This window comes from Ambystoma mexicanum, chromosome 12, assembly GCF_040938575.1.
Source record: "Ambystoma mexicanum isolate Mex_15411 chromosome 12, UKY_AmexF1_1, whole genome shotgun sequence".
NCBI lineage: Eukaryota > Metazoa > Chordata > Amphibia > Caudata > Ambystomatidae > Ambystoma > Ambystoma mexicanum.
This window is the reverse complement of record NC_090936.1, coordinates 61,961,247-61,979,485: the sequence shown is the minus strand read 5'-3', so window position 1 is coordinate 61,979,485 and position 18,239 is coordinate 61,961,247. Positions and strand designations below refer to the sequence as shown.

Genomic DNA, 18,239 nt, shown 5'->3' with positions numbered 1-18,239 from the left:
GAACATTGTGGTCACCTTACCTGCACTGCAAATACTAATTCACCTTGCTGCGGTCATCCTTTACCAAGGTGAAGGGCCTTCCTGGGACCAGGTCTTACTGCTGTGCTACCTAGTACCTGCTGATCCTGTCCGAGGTTGAATCTGCTGGTGCTCCTGTCTGTCTGTCTGCTGCTGTTTCTGAGGGGTGCTCCTGCAGCTCATAGGATTGAATGTTGGCCAGTTTTCTCCCCATCCAAGGGTATGTACTTCTCACAGGATTGTCGGCAGGAGCCTCAAACGCACAACCAGGAGCCCACTGCTGCAGTGTCCCATGGTGAGCCTGGATGTCCCCAACACTCCTCTGGTCTCTGGGGCTGTTGGCTTTGCTATTCTGAATTCAGTGGACTGGATTGCAGAAGTCACCCATGACCCTATTTGAAAAGCATTCAAATGTGCGGTCCACTTGGTGCTATGTTTGCCTTTCCCCATGTGGTGGTGTTTGGGCGTAGGACTCGTATATGGACTCTTTTTGACACTAAGGGCTGGTAGTCTCACTCTTTCTTTGCAGGAACATTCACTGTCAATGACTTACCTTTTAATCCAAAGTATGTTTGAACCTTCAGATTTTTACTTTGTATTTTGAGCCTATTGCGTTGTATAGTCGAGCCATTGAAGGCAGGGGCAGGAGAGGGGCCCAATCTATACCTTTACAACAAGGTTTACTAGCATTTAGTAACATTAACTAAGTATTTGTAGATGTATTGTGAGAACCGTAAATGAGGGCCCTCACTCTGGCAACTGTTAGAATGTAATTGTTCCTCTTCGGTTGGTATATTGCTGGTTTGAAGTGTTTTTGTTTTAATGCAAGTTTTTTTTTTTTTTAATACAAGTTCTTTTGTGGAATCTAATATTTGACGTTATCTTTTCTAACGGTCTGCCAACAAACATATCGTTTCCTAAACTGTTAGTCATACTGTTGAAGTTTGTAAAACCAGATGTCAAAAACTCCTGCAAGTGCACTAGCTTTGCTTCCCAGAACTGAACACCAGTGCTGGGTTTGAAAAGCCTAACACGTGCTGACAAGCGTTAGTCGCAACTCGAGTTGTCAGCTAATAGGAACTGCACAGCTTGCATTGATAAATGATATAAACCAAGTATCTTATTAGTCCTAGAACCTTGCATAGCAGAATCCCTGAGTAAGTTCAAGGTGAATATAAAGAAATACGTACTGCAAATAGTTAATTTTCCTAGCATTAAAAGTGAATTGATGCAGAAAATGAATGACCATCTGGGAGCCGTAGAAGCTTCCATTGCTTCAGGCTCCTCCACTGCCTCTACACCCTCCTGTGGTGTTGAGAAATAGTTATTCGGGACATAGGTTACATAGGCTGTTGTATGTATATTGCTCCTGAAGAAATTCCTAATGAATTGGGAACATATTAGGAACAAAACATGTTGAGTATGGTCAAGAGCGCCTATATATAAACAAGGCCTTGAAGGAGTCGAGCAGAATAGAATACTGCTCCTACATAAGATTTAAGATTAGTGCTTCTAATAGGAATAATGCAATAGTTAGTGTGATATTGTGGATGTGTATTTGTTTTTGATGGAAGGAATTGACCAAAAGACTGTTTTTGTGTATGATCTCAATTGTTCATCGCAATATTAGCACAAGTCACTTTACAGTAGGCACTGGTCACTTTCTGATGTTTTTAACTCGTGTTGTATTAAATAAATATAATTGTTGAACTACTTGTTTAGTTCTGTTGTGAAGGGTAAATGTTCCTTTACAAATTGGTGCTTACTTAAGCATCTCTGTTAACACTCTTATTCAATCTATTTCCAACATAGATACCTATCCAATGATTACCATAGAGAATTCGAGGTTGAGGGCCTTCAAGTGTGTATTTGTTGTATTCTCAACCTCCCCCCTCTCCGATGAATACTTGTGTAACAGCATCTAGAACTACACCCGAGGCTGATCTAATTGTGTACGTTTAGATGATGGCTGCAAAGGGGTCTCAATGAGGAGTTGCTCAACTTTGTCTACTAAATAATGTCCTTTCCCATTTAATTATCTAGTACCATCATGATCGCTTAACTCATCTAGGCTCGATTACTATAATTTGACCATCTGCGCTGGGCAAAACATGCTATAAAAAAACTGTAGAATTTATTTATTTGCATTTGTATAGCGCACTCAGCCCATAGGCACTGAGGCACTGTTACATGAGATTGTAAGTAGACTTGATTCAAAATAGATAGATGACAATAGTCAACAGGCTGGATTACAGAAGCAGAGAATATGTTATAACGGTTTTGGATCCCTTACAGTGGAACACTGAATACATTTAACCTGCCGGGCTCAGCCTTCAACACCCCAGGCGCCAGATTTCTGGTAATCTCTGATCTAAAAAGCTATTCCTATCTGACCCGAACTGTCGATGGAAGAGATGGGCAGCTCTGGTTTAGTATACCTTACAAGATGTGAACTATCGACATACCTTTTAAACTGTATGCCGTGTTTTCACCACCGACTTAATCTACGTTTGCCTTTCAAACGTGGATTTTTCGCTGCCACAGATTAATTCCCTTTTTTTAAAAATGTGTTTTGTGTTTGCGGTAGGGGGTTGATGAGGTGCTGGGTGAGATGGAGGGTGGGGATCAGTTTCAAAGGCAAATGTGGAACTGTAAAAACATATGGAACCTTTTTCTTAAGATTAAAACCTTTTATCTAAACTGTAACACAAGAGTAAGTTCCCAAAGATGTGGGAACTTCCCCTGCACATGTCATAGGCCAAGAATCAGCCAAAATGTTCCTATATGTAATACATGGGGTTCATAAAGATATTCCAAAAGGTATAGGTTAGATTAAAACAAGTGCTCTTCATAAGTAAAATCCAACAATTTCATGTCAACACAGATTACGATTTATTGTGAAACCCACCGCGTTTTGAGATTTTCATTCTCTTAATCAGGGGTGCTGTACTGTGAAGATGGTTGTAATTTAACAAAGAAAAAGGCTAATGTAAAAACGTAGGAAACTCGATAGGGTAGAGTGGCGATTTCTGTTCCCAGCGATTGGCGAAGATGGGGTTAAGGCAAACTACAAAAATCCATCCATGTGCTTAACCATCAACGGCCAGCTCTCTCCCGCCATAAAGATCCAATGGGGTACGAAGCAGGGATTCCCCCTATCACCACTACTTCAAACAATGAGGGCTAATAGCAAGATAAAGGGAATAACCTTTGGGGGAGATCGGAGCACAAAATAGCTGCCTTCGCGGACGACATGCTTTTAGCCATACAAGAACCAGAAGCGTCTCTCAGAGCCCTATCAGAAGAGCTGCAGGCATTCCGAGCAGTGGCAGGTCTGAAAATTAACACCCACAAGTCGGAAATATTAAATCTGACAATAACCCCACATATGGAGCTAGAGATCAGAAGGGAACCCCCTACAGATGGGTCAAAATGGGTTAAAATACAGAGGGGTCTACCTAACTAACTCCCTAGGCAATCTGGCAGGAGCCAACTACCCACCCCTTCTGGCAAGCATAAAAAATTAGCCAGTGGACTAGGGCCTGCTTAACATTACGTGGTTAGGCAGAATCATGTGCTCAATTTTATTTATTTTTATTTATTTTGGAGGTACTACCCTTGATGCTCAGGGTCCCCTTCTTTGGAACACACTTCCAGCAAGGATACGGCAGATCCAAAGCTATACTGTGTTCAAACGTGATATAAAGACTCACTTCTTCAACTTGGAATAATCTGACTCTTCTATCCTTCTGTCTTCATGCCTGTTGTGTTCGTCCTTGTTTTGTTCTGTGTGCGCCCTGAGGCCTGCGGGCATGTTGGCGCGTTACAAAAATTAAAATAAATAAAGCCTGGGACGAGCTGTTGGGGAAAGCTCGCTGTACCCGTCGCTGTGTACCCCTATATTCGATAACTTCAGTTTTCGCCCGGGATGGGACACAAAGGATTCCAAGCATGGCAGGAGAGAGGGTGCCACAAACTTTGAGACTTCTTTGAAGGAGCCGAAATCAAAACCTTTAGCCAATGTAGGGACGACTTCGGGCTGGGGGAAAGGTTTAGGTATACCCAAATACGGCATTTGGCGATGCAGGCCACAGTGGGGGAGTGAGGGGAGGGTGCTATTTAAGACCATGACCCAATTTGAAAAATATCTTACGGAAACGGGGAATGGTCACCGAGTTGGGGCCATCTATTCACAGGCCAAACGGGGAGGTGGCCGGGGTGAGAGCCTACATGAATAAATGGTAGGAGTCAACTGCCCAGGCTATCGGGGAGGCAGAGTGGCTCTGGCTCTGGAGACATTCCCAAACTGACCAGATCCTTCAAACGCAGGAAATGTGGGTGAAGTCGATGGTCCAGTGGCATCTAACTCCAGCGAGGCTACACAAGAGCTACAAATTGGTCTCGTGCTGGAGGGACTCTGGCAGCGAAGGGATGTGGGGTCACATTTGGTGGGAATGCCCAGAGATTGAGAAGTTCTGGGACATGATTCACGAGGCACTGGAGGCAAACCTGGGGATAAATGTTAGAGGGAACAAAGGCCTGGTCTTACTGAGACTGGGAGCCCACCCAGAGGCTAAGTATATATGATGATGGATGTTATCTGGGGCACTTACCTTGGCCCAGAAGTTGAAATCCAAAGACTCCACCGTCTATATCGCAAGAGTTAATCGGCCCGGGAACATTGATGGGAAAGGGAGGACCCTGTTGGCTTCTCAGGAGCAAAATGAACAGGAGGTCGGACCACGGCCGAGTGGCCGAGTGGCTGGGGCCTTATGGGGGAAGAAAATGTTAACGGTTCTGCTAAATGTTTTGATTTGACAAAATCAATAAAAACCTATGTGAAAAAATAAAAATTAGGAAACTCCCACCTGAACATGTAAGGAATGTAGAGGTATGACAACAATTTGTCTTTCAGTTTTTGCACCCGAATTTAGATCTTGAATGGGATCTACAGACTATTTTGGACACTGATGGGTTACAATGTTTGTTGTCTGCTTAGATTAATGGCTATTACAGCTGAGGGACACATGGAGCTTGTTATACACCACCAGAATACTTCTGGATTCTTTTATTTAATAAGACGGTTTATCAAGCTTAAGGTGATTTAAAAAAAAAATGTTTATATATAGATTTCTGAGGCTTGTGGAATCTGCTTAGATCACATGCTATGCATAGGCCGACATCTAGTGGAAGCTGCAGAGTATTAGTTTGTTTTTCGAAACTCGAAAATGGGCATCGACACAGGGCGTGCCAGTAATACTATCCCTAGTGTGACGTCCGCTGTACCCATGATACATCTAGGACCCTCAGATTGTTTTTTTACGCCATACTTGTCGGAAGCATCCCACGGAGTTCCCTTGCTTTTAGCCATAATTTTGCAAATATTATAATATTTCCTCGTTTCTTCCATCCCCACATCGAGTCACTGATTTTCGACGCCGGCCCGGACAAGTCGAGAGCTGCACGACGGACTTTGGGCCTCGGAAGGCCAAGTAGGGAGAGTGGGGGTGGTACGTACTCTAATTAATATATATATAACCTCTGCTTGCCGAGGGACCACCCCGAGGCAAACTGCAGAGCGTGTAGCCGGTTCAAGGCTAAGACTCTAAAGGACGTTCGACCAAACGTTGGGCCCACCGCGCCAGGCAACGAGAGGCCATGGAAGCGGAGGGCACCTTCAGTGATGGCAGCAACGCCGTACTATCGGACGGCGAGGGCAACGTGGCGTCGAAAGACAGCCAAGTGCAAGTCCCTGACCTCGGAAGGTTGTCTGGCAGGGCAGCTATGGGAAACGCACCCGGCGACACTACCCACAACACTTCCACTAAACGCTCGACGTCCAACCGAGACGACGCGTGTCGAGCTCTCGGAAAGTGGCACACAAAGAACGGTCCACCGAATCGGTGTCCTCTGGGCGTTCTCGGTCAAGAACGCCGCATGACACCAGGCAACCATCCACTGTTGCCAAGAGTGCCTCACTCACCAAAGTTATGGAGGTACGATCGTCGGAAGACGAGGCCGACCTCCATCCCCAAGCCGCGCTCCAGGAGTTGGCGTCAGCAGACCGCTCGATGGTTGCTCCCGTATCCCAACGTCCTCACTCTAAGGATAGGGACTCTACCCCTGAATCTCGGCGCCAGACGTCGAAAAGCTCTGAGAAGGTGAAAACGCCTGGGAAGCACTCTTGCACTCATGGGGAGGGGGGAAAACCGCAGAAGAAAAGATCTCCGCCTTCTTCTGCACCTCTGCTACATAAAGACAGTGCTAAGTCTTCTGATAAACAGCTAACCAAGACCCCTGCACAAACCCATAAGTCCGGTCAGGTCATAGCAGGGAAACACTCCCAGGAAAGGGTTATCCCCAGCTCCAAAGAATGGTCCAGTGAGGATATAGACAGTTATGTCTAGAATGTCATCACTAGCAGACTTCTATGCCAAGAACTCAGATCACTTCCTCTCCTATACCCCTGACAGGGCTACTCCCTCAGGGTCTAGGGACCAGCAACTCCCTGGTAAGAAACCTCGAGTTGAGACACCAACGCAAGGTCGATCTTTTGACCCTTTCCATGTACAGCCATACACTCAGTATAGGGAGGATCCACTACAAGGGGAGGATCCAGAATTGGTAACGTTGGACAACCAAACTGGGGTGGACTACTATGGGAATGACGAGGACCAAGAAGAGGAGGAAGATGACCCAGAAGTCTACAGAGTAGACTCCCCGGAAGGCAAAGAACCTCAGGTTACCGACTCTCCAATCGACAACCAACCTCTCCTAAATGTGGTTTTGGCGAGATCGGCAGAACACTTCCGCATTGACACTCTGGGAGCACAGGAGGAGAGGGACTTTGCTGAAGAACTAGTGGGAGAAAAGAAACCCATTGCCCAGGCCATCCCTATTCTCAAGTCTATACAAAGGAGAATTGATCCTTCCCTTCTCAGTCCTAACCTCACCAGGGCAGTAAACCCCAGAATCAAAAAACTATTCAGGGCAGCCCTATCAAACCCACTTTACATAAGGGGGAAACGGAAACCGGACTCCCTGGTAGTGACTACCCGGAAGAGGGCGAAAACACCCCTGTCTTCGTCTGAGGCTCCCCCCGACAAGTAGAGCAAGAAGATCTACGGGTTGGGAAGGAAGGTAGCCTCCACTTCCGCCTACCAGGCAAGGATTGCCAACTCCACCACTCTGCTGGCTAGTTACAAGTGCCACCAGTGGTAGCAAGTTGCTGCCCTCATCAACTCTGCAGCGGAACCTTTAAAGGGCCAGTTGGCACAGGTTGCATCGGAGGGGGAGAGCCGTGTCCGGTTGCATCCTTAAAGCAACCTTTGATGCCGCGGATAACGCCGGCAGGCTAATAGCAGAGAGCACTGTCATTAAGAGGCATGCTTGCTTAAGACAGTCAGGGTTTAAACCCGAGACACAAGCATCCTTAATCGACATGCCGGTGGAGCCTAAACTACTGTTTGGCAAGGCGGTAGAGGACGCATTCAAAAATGCCAAAGATGAGTATGAGACTCTGAAATCCCTGGGACAGTTGATCAACAAACCCCCTAATCAAAGAGGGAATGGTAATTTTCGTCGCCCACACAGCCAAAATTCACAAAGAGGCTCCAACTATTCTCAGGGGCAGGGTACATCATGGAGTAACGACCAGCAGTCTATCCAGAGTTACAACAGGGGAAACGATAGGGGCCATGGTAATGGTAGAGGCAGCCCCAGCAGAGGCGGCACGCCTCCCGCAAAACAGTGACTCCGCGATCAGGGTCCCTTCTCACACATCTCCAGTAGGGGGACGCATTACCAACTTCACCCAAGCTTGGGAAGGGATCACATCAGACAGATGGGTGCTGTCCGCAGGATACTGCATAGAACTGTTAGAGCATCCCCGAAACTACCCTCCACGTCAAAAAGTACATTCCTTGGGCCACCAGAAGATCCTCCTCGAGGAGATCGTCAATCTTCTAGCAAAGGACATGATAGAACTCGTCCCGGGACACCAGGTAAACAAAGGTATTTATTCAACTTTCTTCCTTGTGCCAAAAAAGATTTGACAATGCGCCCAGTATTGGATTTACGCCCTGCAAACAAATATGTCAAGCCCCAAAAATTTCGCATGACTACTCTCCAAGAGGTAATCCCCGCCACCCCCCCCACCCCCTGCTAAAAAAGGGGATTACATGGCAACATTGGACATGAAAGATGCCTATTTTCATATTTCCATGTTCCCAGCATACAGAAGGTTCTTGCACTTCAAGGTGGACAGTCATCACTACCAGTTCATGGGTGCTGCCCTTCGGTATAGCCTCGACTCCAAGGATATTCACCAAGGTACTGGGGGTGGCGGCACACCTACGCAGGGAGGCAATCCCATTGTACCCTTACCTGGACGACTGGCTCATCACGGGGGAGACCCCAGTAATTTGCAGATCAAACATTCAGAGAACAATCGACCTCCTCTTCGAATTGGGTTTCTCCATAAATGAGAAAAATGGGGTGGAAGTGTGTTGCACAGCGTGGGGGCCAAGGCTGAGAAGGATGATCCACCTAACCTGACTGAGTTTGTTTTTGGTATGACTAGAAGGCCGGCTCAGCTTGATCTTAGAGTATGTGCAGGGTGATAGGGTTTTAGTTTGTCTTGAAGATATTGAGGTCCAGTTTTATGCAGTGCTCGGTGAGAGATGCATAATGTTTTGAAGGTCACCCTTCAGGCAACTGGAAGCCAGTGTATTGTTTTGATCTGGGGAGCTGTGGTCCCTTGGGGGAAGCGCTCGTAGGAGTTTGGCTGCAGCGTTTTGTGCTCTTTGTAAGTTGGTATGCGTGGACTCCGAGGTAGAGGGGGTTAGCATAGTCCAATCTTGATAACAATTGATTGGACCGCGGAGAGTCTGTTGGGAAAGAGAGATGCGCCTAAGAGTTTTAAGGTGGTAGTGGCAGGACTTTGAGATGTTGTTGACTTGGCGCGAGAGGGTTAGGTCTGAGTCTAGGGTGCATCCAAGATTTCTTTACTGAATTAGAGGGTGTCAGTGAGTTGCCCATGGCAGATGGCCAGGGTAGTGGGTGTGGAAGAAGTTTGGTGTTGCTGCTTACCATGATTTCGGTTTTGGAAGGGTGTAGCAAGAGGTGGTTTGTGGTCATCCAGAGATCTATGTCGAGGAGACAGGAAGCGAGGTCAAGTCGGCAGTTGGGTTTTGAGTTCAGGAGTTTTAGAATTAGTGTCATTGGCGTAGTTGTAGCACAGGATGTTCTGCAAACGAATTATTTGTGAGAGGGTGGCCATGTGGAGGTTAAACAGAAGTGCTGATAGGCATGCTCCTTGTGGAGCTCCAGTGTCGACTGTTCGGGCTTGGGAGGAGAGTAGTGTTATTTGCTTCCGATTATTGAGGAAGGATGCTATCCATTTGAGAGCGGTTCCACAAATTCCTAGTGAGTGGAGGCGGTCAATGAGGATTGAGTAGTTGATTGTGTCGAAGGTGGCGGATAGGTCAAGAAGGATTAATGCGGCGCATCCCCCCGAATCTGCTGTTTTAAGGTCATCCCAGATTGAGGTTAGGGTGGTTTTGGTTCCGTGTCAGGCTCTGAAACCCGATTGAGCGGGGTCTAGGAGATAGTTGGCTTCGACAAAGGCATTTAGTTGGGAGTAGGACAATGAGTTTGGCAAGGAACCTGGTGTTTGAGACGGGGCGGTTAGTTTTTGTGTTTGAGAGGGTCGAAGGAAGGTTTTTTTATAAGAAGTTTGACATGAACCGTTTTGAATGCGTCAGAAAAATTCCCAAGGAAAGGGAGTCGTTTATGGTTCTTGCATGTTCTCCGGCGCAGGTAGAATCGAACATTTCTTTGAGGGTTGTGGCTGGGCAAGAGTCCAGCGGAGAGCCGGATTGTTTGCGGGCAGAGAATTTTGAGAAATTGGTCGGTGGATATTGGACTGAAGGAGTCGAATGTTGGTTGGTTAGTGGTCATAGGCGGTGGGATGGCCGTTATGGTGGGTGGATTGCCTGGAGGGTGTAGGAGTTAGTTTGTTAGAGTGTTTGTTCTTTCGAGAGCTGTGTTGTAAAAGTGGAGAGAGAGTGAGTCGCACAGTGATTGTGAGGGAATCGGAAGGGTGGTGGTACATGTCGGTTTGGTGAATTCGGCGATGATCTTGTGGAGTTCTTTGCTGGGGTTTTTACAATTTAGTATTCGGGAGTTGTAGTGGGCTTTCTTTGCTTTCTTTGCTTTCCGTATTTCAGCATTGTACTGGTGAAGGTGCCGGGCCAGGGTGGATCTGCTTAGGGGCGTTTTGTCTTTCCGCCATTTGCGTTCTAAAGATTTTATATAGTTGTTTAGTGGTCTTTAGTTCGGGTGTGAACCACCTAGGGAAACTGCCACTGCAAGCTGATGGTTTGCAAGAGGGTGTGAGCCGCATTAGTGAGGAGTTGAGCCATGAGTCAAAGGCGTCCGAGGTTAGTTGTTCATTGAGTAGGTAGGTAGGGGGAGGAGACTGGAGGAGGAGTGCGTCGGCTAGTTCGGGAAGGATTTTTAGTTTCCTCTAGCATTTGCATAGATTCGGAGGTTCTGGTTCGGGAAACGGGAGCGGGTTGGGTGAACGAATGGTGAAGGAAACAATGAAGTGACCGGACCAGATGTGAGGTGAGGGGGGGGGGGGTTTAGATGTATCAGGTTGTGGGAGCTGAAGATGGCATCAAGTGTCTCCTTTATAGTGAGTCGGGCCGTTTATGTGGGTTTGGAGGTTAATCGTGTCAAGGGCATCAACTAGAGAGTGGGTCATAGGGTTGGTGGGGATGTCAAGCCATATGTTAATCTCCTAGCAGGGTGAGGTTAGGATGATTTAGTTGGAGGGTGGCGATAGTCGCAGAGGTTGTTTGAGAATTGTCTATTGTATCCAGGGGGTCTGTAGATGATTAGGAAGCTGTGGGAGAACGAGGGGGGAGGGATAGTTTTACGAGGAGTGATTCGCAGGAAGGATTGGATGGTTGGTTGTCGATTGAGGCGTGGAAGTGAGACTTGAAGGCGATTGCAATTCCTCCGCTTGAGGGACGGTTCAGTGGGATGAGGGAGTACTCAGGGCGCGGGGGTGGGGGGAGTTGTCGGAGAACCAGGTTTCTGTGATGGTTTGTCAGAGGCAAGGAGGTCAAAGATGCTGTGTCGGTTTTTTTGCTGCGGATCGGGCATTAAAAAGGATGCAGTTTACTTCGGTAGAGGAGGAGGATGATGTGGGAGCGGCTGAGATGGGGGTTGGAAGGGGAGGGGGGGTGGGTTGGTCGATGGGAAGAGTAGGCGAGCAGAGGAGTTGGTGGTTTTGGGGGTGGAGGGGCTGGACAGGTGTGTTGGGATGTTTGGGTTTGGCACTGGGGATTTGAAGGTGGGGTGTGGGGGTAGCAGTTTGTGTTGTGGATGGTGAAAATTCGAGGGAGAGGGGTTTCAGGCAGGGTGAGGCCAGGGGTTGGGGGGGTGGCGGTGATTGAGAATGGGAGGATGAGGTGGTTGGACGAGACAGGAGAGGCGATGAGTACCGAGAGATTGAGGGAGAAAAGGTACGTTTCCTCTTCAGTGTCTTTGTTGCGATCGGTGTGTGAGATGGGGTGGGGGGGGTCAGAGGGGGAAAGGGACGTGGCTACTGTTCTTGCTAGGGAGCGGCGTGCCGTTTTTAGGGAGGGGAAGGAGTGTGGTCGTAGGGGGATGATGGTGGGCGTTGAAGGGGGGGGGGGTGGGGTGGGAGTACAGCAACCCTGACGAAGAGAATGAAACACTCAAACGGGTTGGGTTTCACATTAAATCCTAATCTGTGAAGACATGAAATTGGTGGGAATTTTACTTATGAAGAGCACTTGATTTAATCTAACCTATACATTTTGAAATATCTTTTTGAACCCCATGTGTTAAACATATAGGATCATTTTGGCTGATTCTTGGCCCTGACATGTGCATGGGGTGGGAGTTCCCACAACTTTAGAAACGTACTCTTTCGTGTTACATATTTGTACAGTCCATGTGCCAGGATTGTGTTGTTTTTCCATGCACCTTAAGCTTCATTTCATGTTGTTGAAATGATTGATTGATATTTTATTTATATCACGCCCGTACACAAGTGTTTCAGCGTGCGAGAATGTTGTACTAAACAGTTCAATAATTCAAACACAACATCCAAGTGAAGGTGTGTTTGAATTGTTGTTCAATCTCTTGTTAACCTTCACCTAAGCTGGTCACACTTCCTTAACCAGATTGGTCATCATCCTCTAGTCCAGTTTCTAAAACCCGAGTGCTTTTGGGTGTACTTTATACATACAGCAAAATATTCAGGACTGGGAAAAGCATGCAGTTGACCAGATCGAAGGGCAAGGATCGCACAATGTTAACATTTTGTTTTTTAAAATATGCTTACCTTGCTATACTTTTAACAAACTTAATGTACCTATTTTTTTTTATTTTTTATGCCGCCTAGGCCAAGATTGAAAAATGTGGATAGAAGCAGTGCACAACATTTGGAGGTTACTGTTGGCGATCTGACTGTGATCATTACAGACTTTAAAGAGAAAACGAAGTCCACCCCTGCATCCAGTGCAACATCTGCAGATCAACACAGTCAAAGTGGCTCTAGTTCTGACAACACAGAGAGGGGGATGTCCAGGTCCTCTTCACCGAGAGGAGAAGGCTCGTCAATTAATGGAGAATCCCACTAGCGACTTTTCACTCCGTTGCTGGTCTCTTGTAACATAGACACCCATCTTCTGCCAACAGTGACCACATTTCATGAGAGAATTTCATGTACATGATTGGTATGTTTATCAGAACATGGTAATTGTGCGCTTAAACTGCAGTTTTACAAATTGCATGTTTCAAGTGCAACATTGTAGTTTAACACTTTGAATGCAGTTGGCAGAGACTTTATAAAAATGACTTTTTAAGACTCAGTCTTCACACTTCAAGGTGCCATGCAAATGTGGTTGAACGTTCATTATGCAGTGTTATTGGTAAGTCCATTTTCACTTTTAGTTTAGTGGATTCTAACACGTCTTTGGATTCTCAGCTTTTGGCATGTACTGAATTAAACATTTTATAACCTAGTAAGAAACTGCCTAAATATGTATTATTTGAGAATTGTGAGAACAATAGTTATATGTATACAAAGTCGAAGATCAATTTAATAGACTGTTGAAGCAAAAACGTTTTGGTAACGGTCATTTTAATACACCTGCTGGAACTTGGTGTGTTTAAATGTGGAGAAAAAAAATTAAATGCGTTTGTAAAAACTTTTGCCAATGTTTTGAGACCCATTACTAGATAACTTACTCTTTGGCTGTTCTATTTCCTATTCATTTGATGTGACGTTTACAGCAGAAAACAGTAAGCCTATTGATTGTTTTACAGCTGTAAAATATAATGACACTAATTTACTGTAATGTTACATTACATGCTGTAGTACAGTCCCAAAATACAAGCCTTTTGGTGGAAAAAAAAACTCCACACCGTCAAATGTGTTGCTGTAGGATACGGTGGACAGGGGTGGTTAACGGTAAAGCTCGAGAGTACGCCATAGTACTTTTTTCATAATTCTTTTTACTGTCTATTTGTGAGAGGTTTTGGTTTTTGAATGCATGTGTTGACTTAAGATTCATCTGTACAAATGTGTGAAATGTTGGCTAGGAGTGGGTTAGGTGAAGCTAGTAGTATTGTCAGATGTTTTTAAATTGGCATTTATTATTTTTAAACAGTTCTTATTCACAAAAGCAAAAAAAACTGTGGAGGGCAGAATTCTTAAGAAATCGTGCCTTTTAACATTTTTATGTCATACAATAAATCTTTCTTTTAACAATGACTCAATGCAGAACCAAAACTATTTCCAGTCCCACATAGCATTCTGTAAAATGACCAATAAAATATTTTTATTAATACGGATTTCGCATTTTTATTAAGTTTGTAACGTGCACTGGATGCTTTTGCAGAAAAGTGTCATATTGCATCTTCTGTTTGAGAACAGACTGTCTAACAATTGGTTGGTACATTTTCTTCTAAATGTACTTTGATGTTTAAATTAATTGTAGCCTCGATGGCATCCTTTCCGAAGGTGGCATTTGTATAGTACATTCGGCTCGACAAAACGAATGTGATGCTTTAAACAAATGTTTTTCTGGTTTAGTATCAGTTAGTTTTTTGTGATTGAATGTTCTGTGAAGTGAATTTGTGATTATGTTATGGCTCATGAAAGCCTTCATACATGGCTACCACTACACATGTACACTTTTCAGCTGTGATTCATGTAAAAGCTGTTAGCCAACCCAGCAGTGAACAGGTGATTTAACTTTCAACTTTGTACCTCGGTGGCTCATGGCTTTTGCTTCATCAAAAACGGAGGCATAGTTTACCAGCTATTGTATGTCGTAGTGATGTGGGAGATGTTTGTTTGGCACACCATATGATCAGTGTATTGAGGTTCCTTATAATGTCATTTTGTTCACTTAACACTTACCCTTTTTCTGAACGTGTTGCCTTTTAGTTCACTTGAATCTGACCCTCTGCTTTGTGGCCCGTTGCAATCTCACCTCCTGATGGACAATATTGCTTACCATGTCGGCTGCACACTGTGCTAGAAAGGCGTGCTGTTAGCACTCATTCACGCATCCAATATACATAAACAGGGCTTTGCACCTCCGCTTCTATTTTACTCTATTTAAGAGACAGTTGTCTATGCAGATTTTGTGTGCCGTTTTGGTGCCAGAGCGTGGGTGGTTAATGTTTTCTATTCTTTCATTTGGGCATACAGTTTGCACTTTAGTGGCACCGAGTCTGCCAAACTATTGTAAGAGTTTGGAGAGGGGGAAGATGGCATTCGATCCACCATTTCTGCATTCCTGGCAGTTATTTGTTGCCAGTCGTTTGTGTATGTCGTATTTTGTAGCTGCTCCTAGTTGTAATTCTCTTTCAAACAAAAAGCCTCTAGTGGAATGGAAAACCAGCATTGGCAGAACCTGTATTTGCTGTGGTATCCCTGTGAAGTGTCCATGTGATGTATTTTATGGGATTAATAGCCAATGTAGACTTTTTAAAGGTTCTACATTACTTAAAAAGTTTTACTATTAATGTCTTAATGTAAATGACACATTTAGTGTTTTTGTTTTTTTGATGCATTCTTTTTTATTGATTTACAAGACTGGCATACCCGTCACTCAAACATAAAATAATAATGAGATTGACTTTGATTAGGTGGTGGAACAGTCTAAACAAGAAGCATGGAACATAATTTCTGAGGCTTGTGGAATCTGCTTACATCACATGCTGTGCATGGGCCGACATCTAGTGGAAGCTGCAGAGCATTAGTTATTTCGAAACTCGAAAATGGACATCCAGGGCATACCAGTAATATTATCCCTAGCGTGATGTCCACTGTACCCATGATCCCTGATGCGTCGAGGTCCCTCGGAGTGTTTTTTTCTGCCATTCTAGACTGGCGTGTATAGCGGAGTTCCTCTTTCGGCATAAAGCCATTGACTTATTTCAATTATCGATAGTTAATTCTTTCTATCCTTTACTTCACCGACCTCCGAAACATCACTCCAGTGAAGACCGGGAAACTGCCCATCGAAGGACTACCGTGACGGACCGTTGGGCCTTGGAAGGCTGCCCCGGGCCTTGGCCCAGACAGTAGGGAGATGGGGGGGGGGGGGGGTCATTTTAGGATGTATATGCCCCCTTTCCTACACTATTTACACCCAGCTGCCATAGTTTGTAGTTATGGACACAACCCCATTTAAATTCTGCCCCAAGTGCATTCGTAAATTCACGTGGGGCGACAAGCATTTAGTCTGATGTCTTCCAAGAGACCACGTCGAAACGTCTTGACGAGCGTGTATGCTCTTCAAGCCGAAGACTTTAAAGGACCGCTCCACAAAACACTGGTCCCACTATGCCAGGCAGCTTGAGGCCATGGAGGTAGAGGGCGCTTTCAGTGATGGCAGTAACGCTGCCGTTTCGGGCAGCTAGGGCGACTGGGTAGCTCCAGCTACCCAAGCGCAGGCCCACGACCTTGGAGGACAGGCTGGCGGCCATGTTGTGGGGACGACACCCAGCAGCGGAAGCGCATCAAAATCACACACCACATAACCCTGAGTTGAGACTCGACACATGGGTCGAGTGTTTGACAACGCACGCCAACCAGGGAAGGGTCAGTTGAGTCCCTGTCCTCTGGACGTTCTCGCTCGAGATCGCTCCAAGACAGGACCCAACCGTCGAAAGACGGCGAGGGTGTCGCTTGCAAAACTCTCTCCGAAGGCCGGTTGTCTGCAGACGAGACTTCGGCCCTTGCCACTCCCGAAAGTCGACGCAGCTTCAGATCAGGTAGTAGGCCCCAAACAGTCGATTACACACGGCTCTGGGCGCTGGGGGGGTGGGGGAAAACAGTACACAAGAAGTCCTCAAGGCCCCTCATGGGGATAAAAGCCTTCTTATGGAAAAACCCCTCAGAAGGAAAAACCTAGAGAATCTAGGCCCATATCTCATAAAGATAAACAAGAATCTAAGGTAATACCTCCCACAGATGAAGACTTAGGTATTTCTTCACAATCCATGGTAATCCAAAGTTCAAAGGTATGGTCTTCACAAGACATAGACAGGGTAATGAGGAGAATGACCTTTATGGCCAATTTCTACGAAAAAGACCCTGCATACTTCCAGAGTAGAATCATTGCTTAGGGGACTGTTATTAAACGGCATGCGTGGCTGCGCCAGTCAGGTTTCAGACCAGAAAAGCAGGCCACCCTAATAAACATGCCTATTGAACCCAATGTGCTCTTTGGCAAGCCCGTCAATGACGCCCTTAAAACCGCCATGGACGAGTATGACACGCTCAAATCGTTGGGCCAACTCACCAACAAGCCTCCTGGCCAGAGGCGTAGTGTCAATTTTCGCCGTTTCCGCGGCCAAAGTTCTCAACAGGGCTCCAACTACAGTCAAAACCAGGGCTCATCCTGGGGAAATAGTTAAGGTCAGTCCTCCCAGGGCTATCCTAGAGGACAGTGCAGAGGTTGTGGTCGGGGGAGGGGCAACCCCTTTCGAGGTGGCACACCACCTGAAAAGCAGTGAAATTGCGCTCCAGGAGCCCTCCCATGCCTCTCCATTAGGAGGGCGCATTTCCAGCTTCACCCACACATGCGAGGGAATCACTTCAGACAGATGGGTGCTGTCCACAGTAGCAGGCGTATACTGTATAGAACTCCTCCAACAACCCCACGATCGCACCCCAAGACAAAAGATCCACTCAGATTAACACCAGCATCTCCTTCTCGAGGAGATAGCTACACTTCTAATAAAGGACGCCATCGAAGTTGTCCCGGGCAACCAGGTAAACAGGATTATTTATTCAACATATTTCCTTGTGCCAAAGAAAGATCTAACAAGGTGCCCAGTATTAGATTTGCGCCCTGCAGACAAGTATGTCAAGCCACAAAAGTTCTGTATGACTACGCTACAAGAGGTAATCCCTCTATTAAAAAAGGATTACATTGCAACACTGGATATGAAAGATGCTTATTTTCATATTTCAATGTTCCCAGCGCACAGAAGATTCTTGTATTTCAAGATAGCGAACCAGCACTACCATTTCAAAGTACTGCCTTTTGAAATGGCCTCTATTCCAAGGATATTCACAAAGGTACTGGTGGTGATGGCAGCGCACCTGCGCAGGGAAGCAATCCCAGTGTACCTTAACTGGACGACTTTCTCATTACAGGGGAGTCCCCCCCCCCCCCCCCCTTCTCTAATTTGCAGACAAAACATTCAAAGAACAATCAACCTTCTCTTTCAATTGGGCTTCTCCATCAACGAGAAAGTCAAGCCTAGTGCCAAGCACTTCAAAACAGTTCCTAGGAGATGTGTTAAACACACGAGGGGTTGGTCTTTCCGTCGGAGGAAAGGGTACAAAATGTGTTACTGCAAATACCACATTATCAGGCCGGCCCCCAAATAAGGGTGCGGAAAGCTATGCGTTTAATAGGCATGAGGGCATCTTGTTCCTCATGCGCGCCTGTGACCCATGCAGGAGTGGTTGGCCAAACAGTTTTCTCTGGCAAGTGGTCAGTGGGACGATCTAATAGTCATTTCGCCTACACTTTTACAAAATCTTCGCTGGTGGCCAAGGGAAAATCTAATGAAGGTGAAGCCCTTCTACGATCCAGAGATGCAGGCGATTGTCACGACGGACGCCTCTCTAGCGGGGTGGGGGGGTTCAC

The 18,239-nt window shown here is 46.0% G+C and overlaps 1 protein-coding gene across 6 annotated transcripts in view; it reads left to right on the top strand.

Moving 5' to 3' along the window:
- Positions 1-13,914, top strand: part of YAF2 (YY1 associated factor 2) — a 150,380-nt gene extending 136,466 nt beyond the window's left edge. For 5 of the 6 annotated variants that reach the window (XM_069627994.1, XM_069627992.1, XM_069627995.1 and 2 more), the window contains one exon: positions 12,461-13,914. In XM_069627994.1, coding sequence (XP_069484095.1) covers positions 12,461-12,698 — 238 coding nt within the window. In that variant the 3' untranslated portion in view covers positions 12,699-13,914. The remainder of the gene's footprint in view (positions 1-12,460) is intronic. The other variant, XM_069627993.1, reaches the window with a different exon arrangement.
- Positions 13,915-18,239: the final 4,325 nt, after the last annotated feature.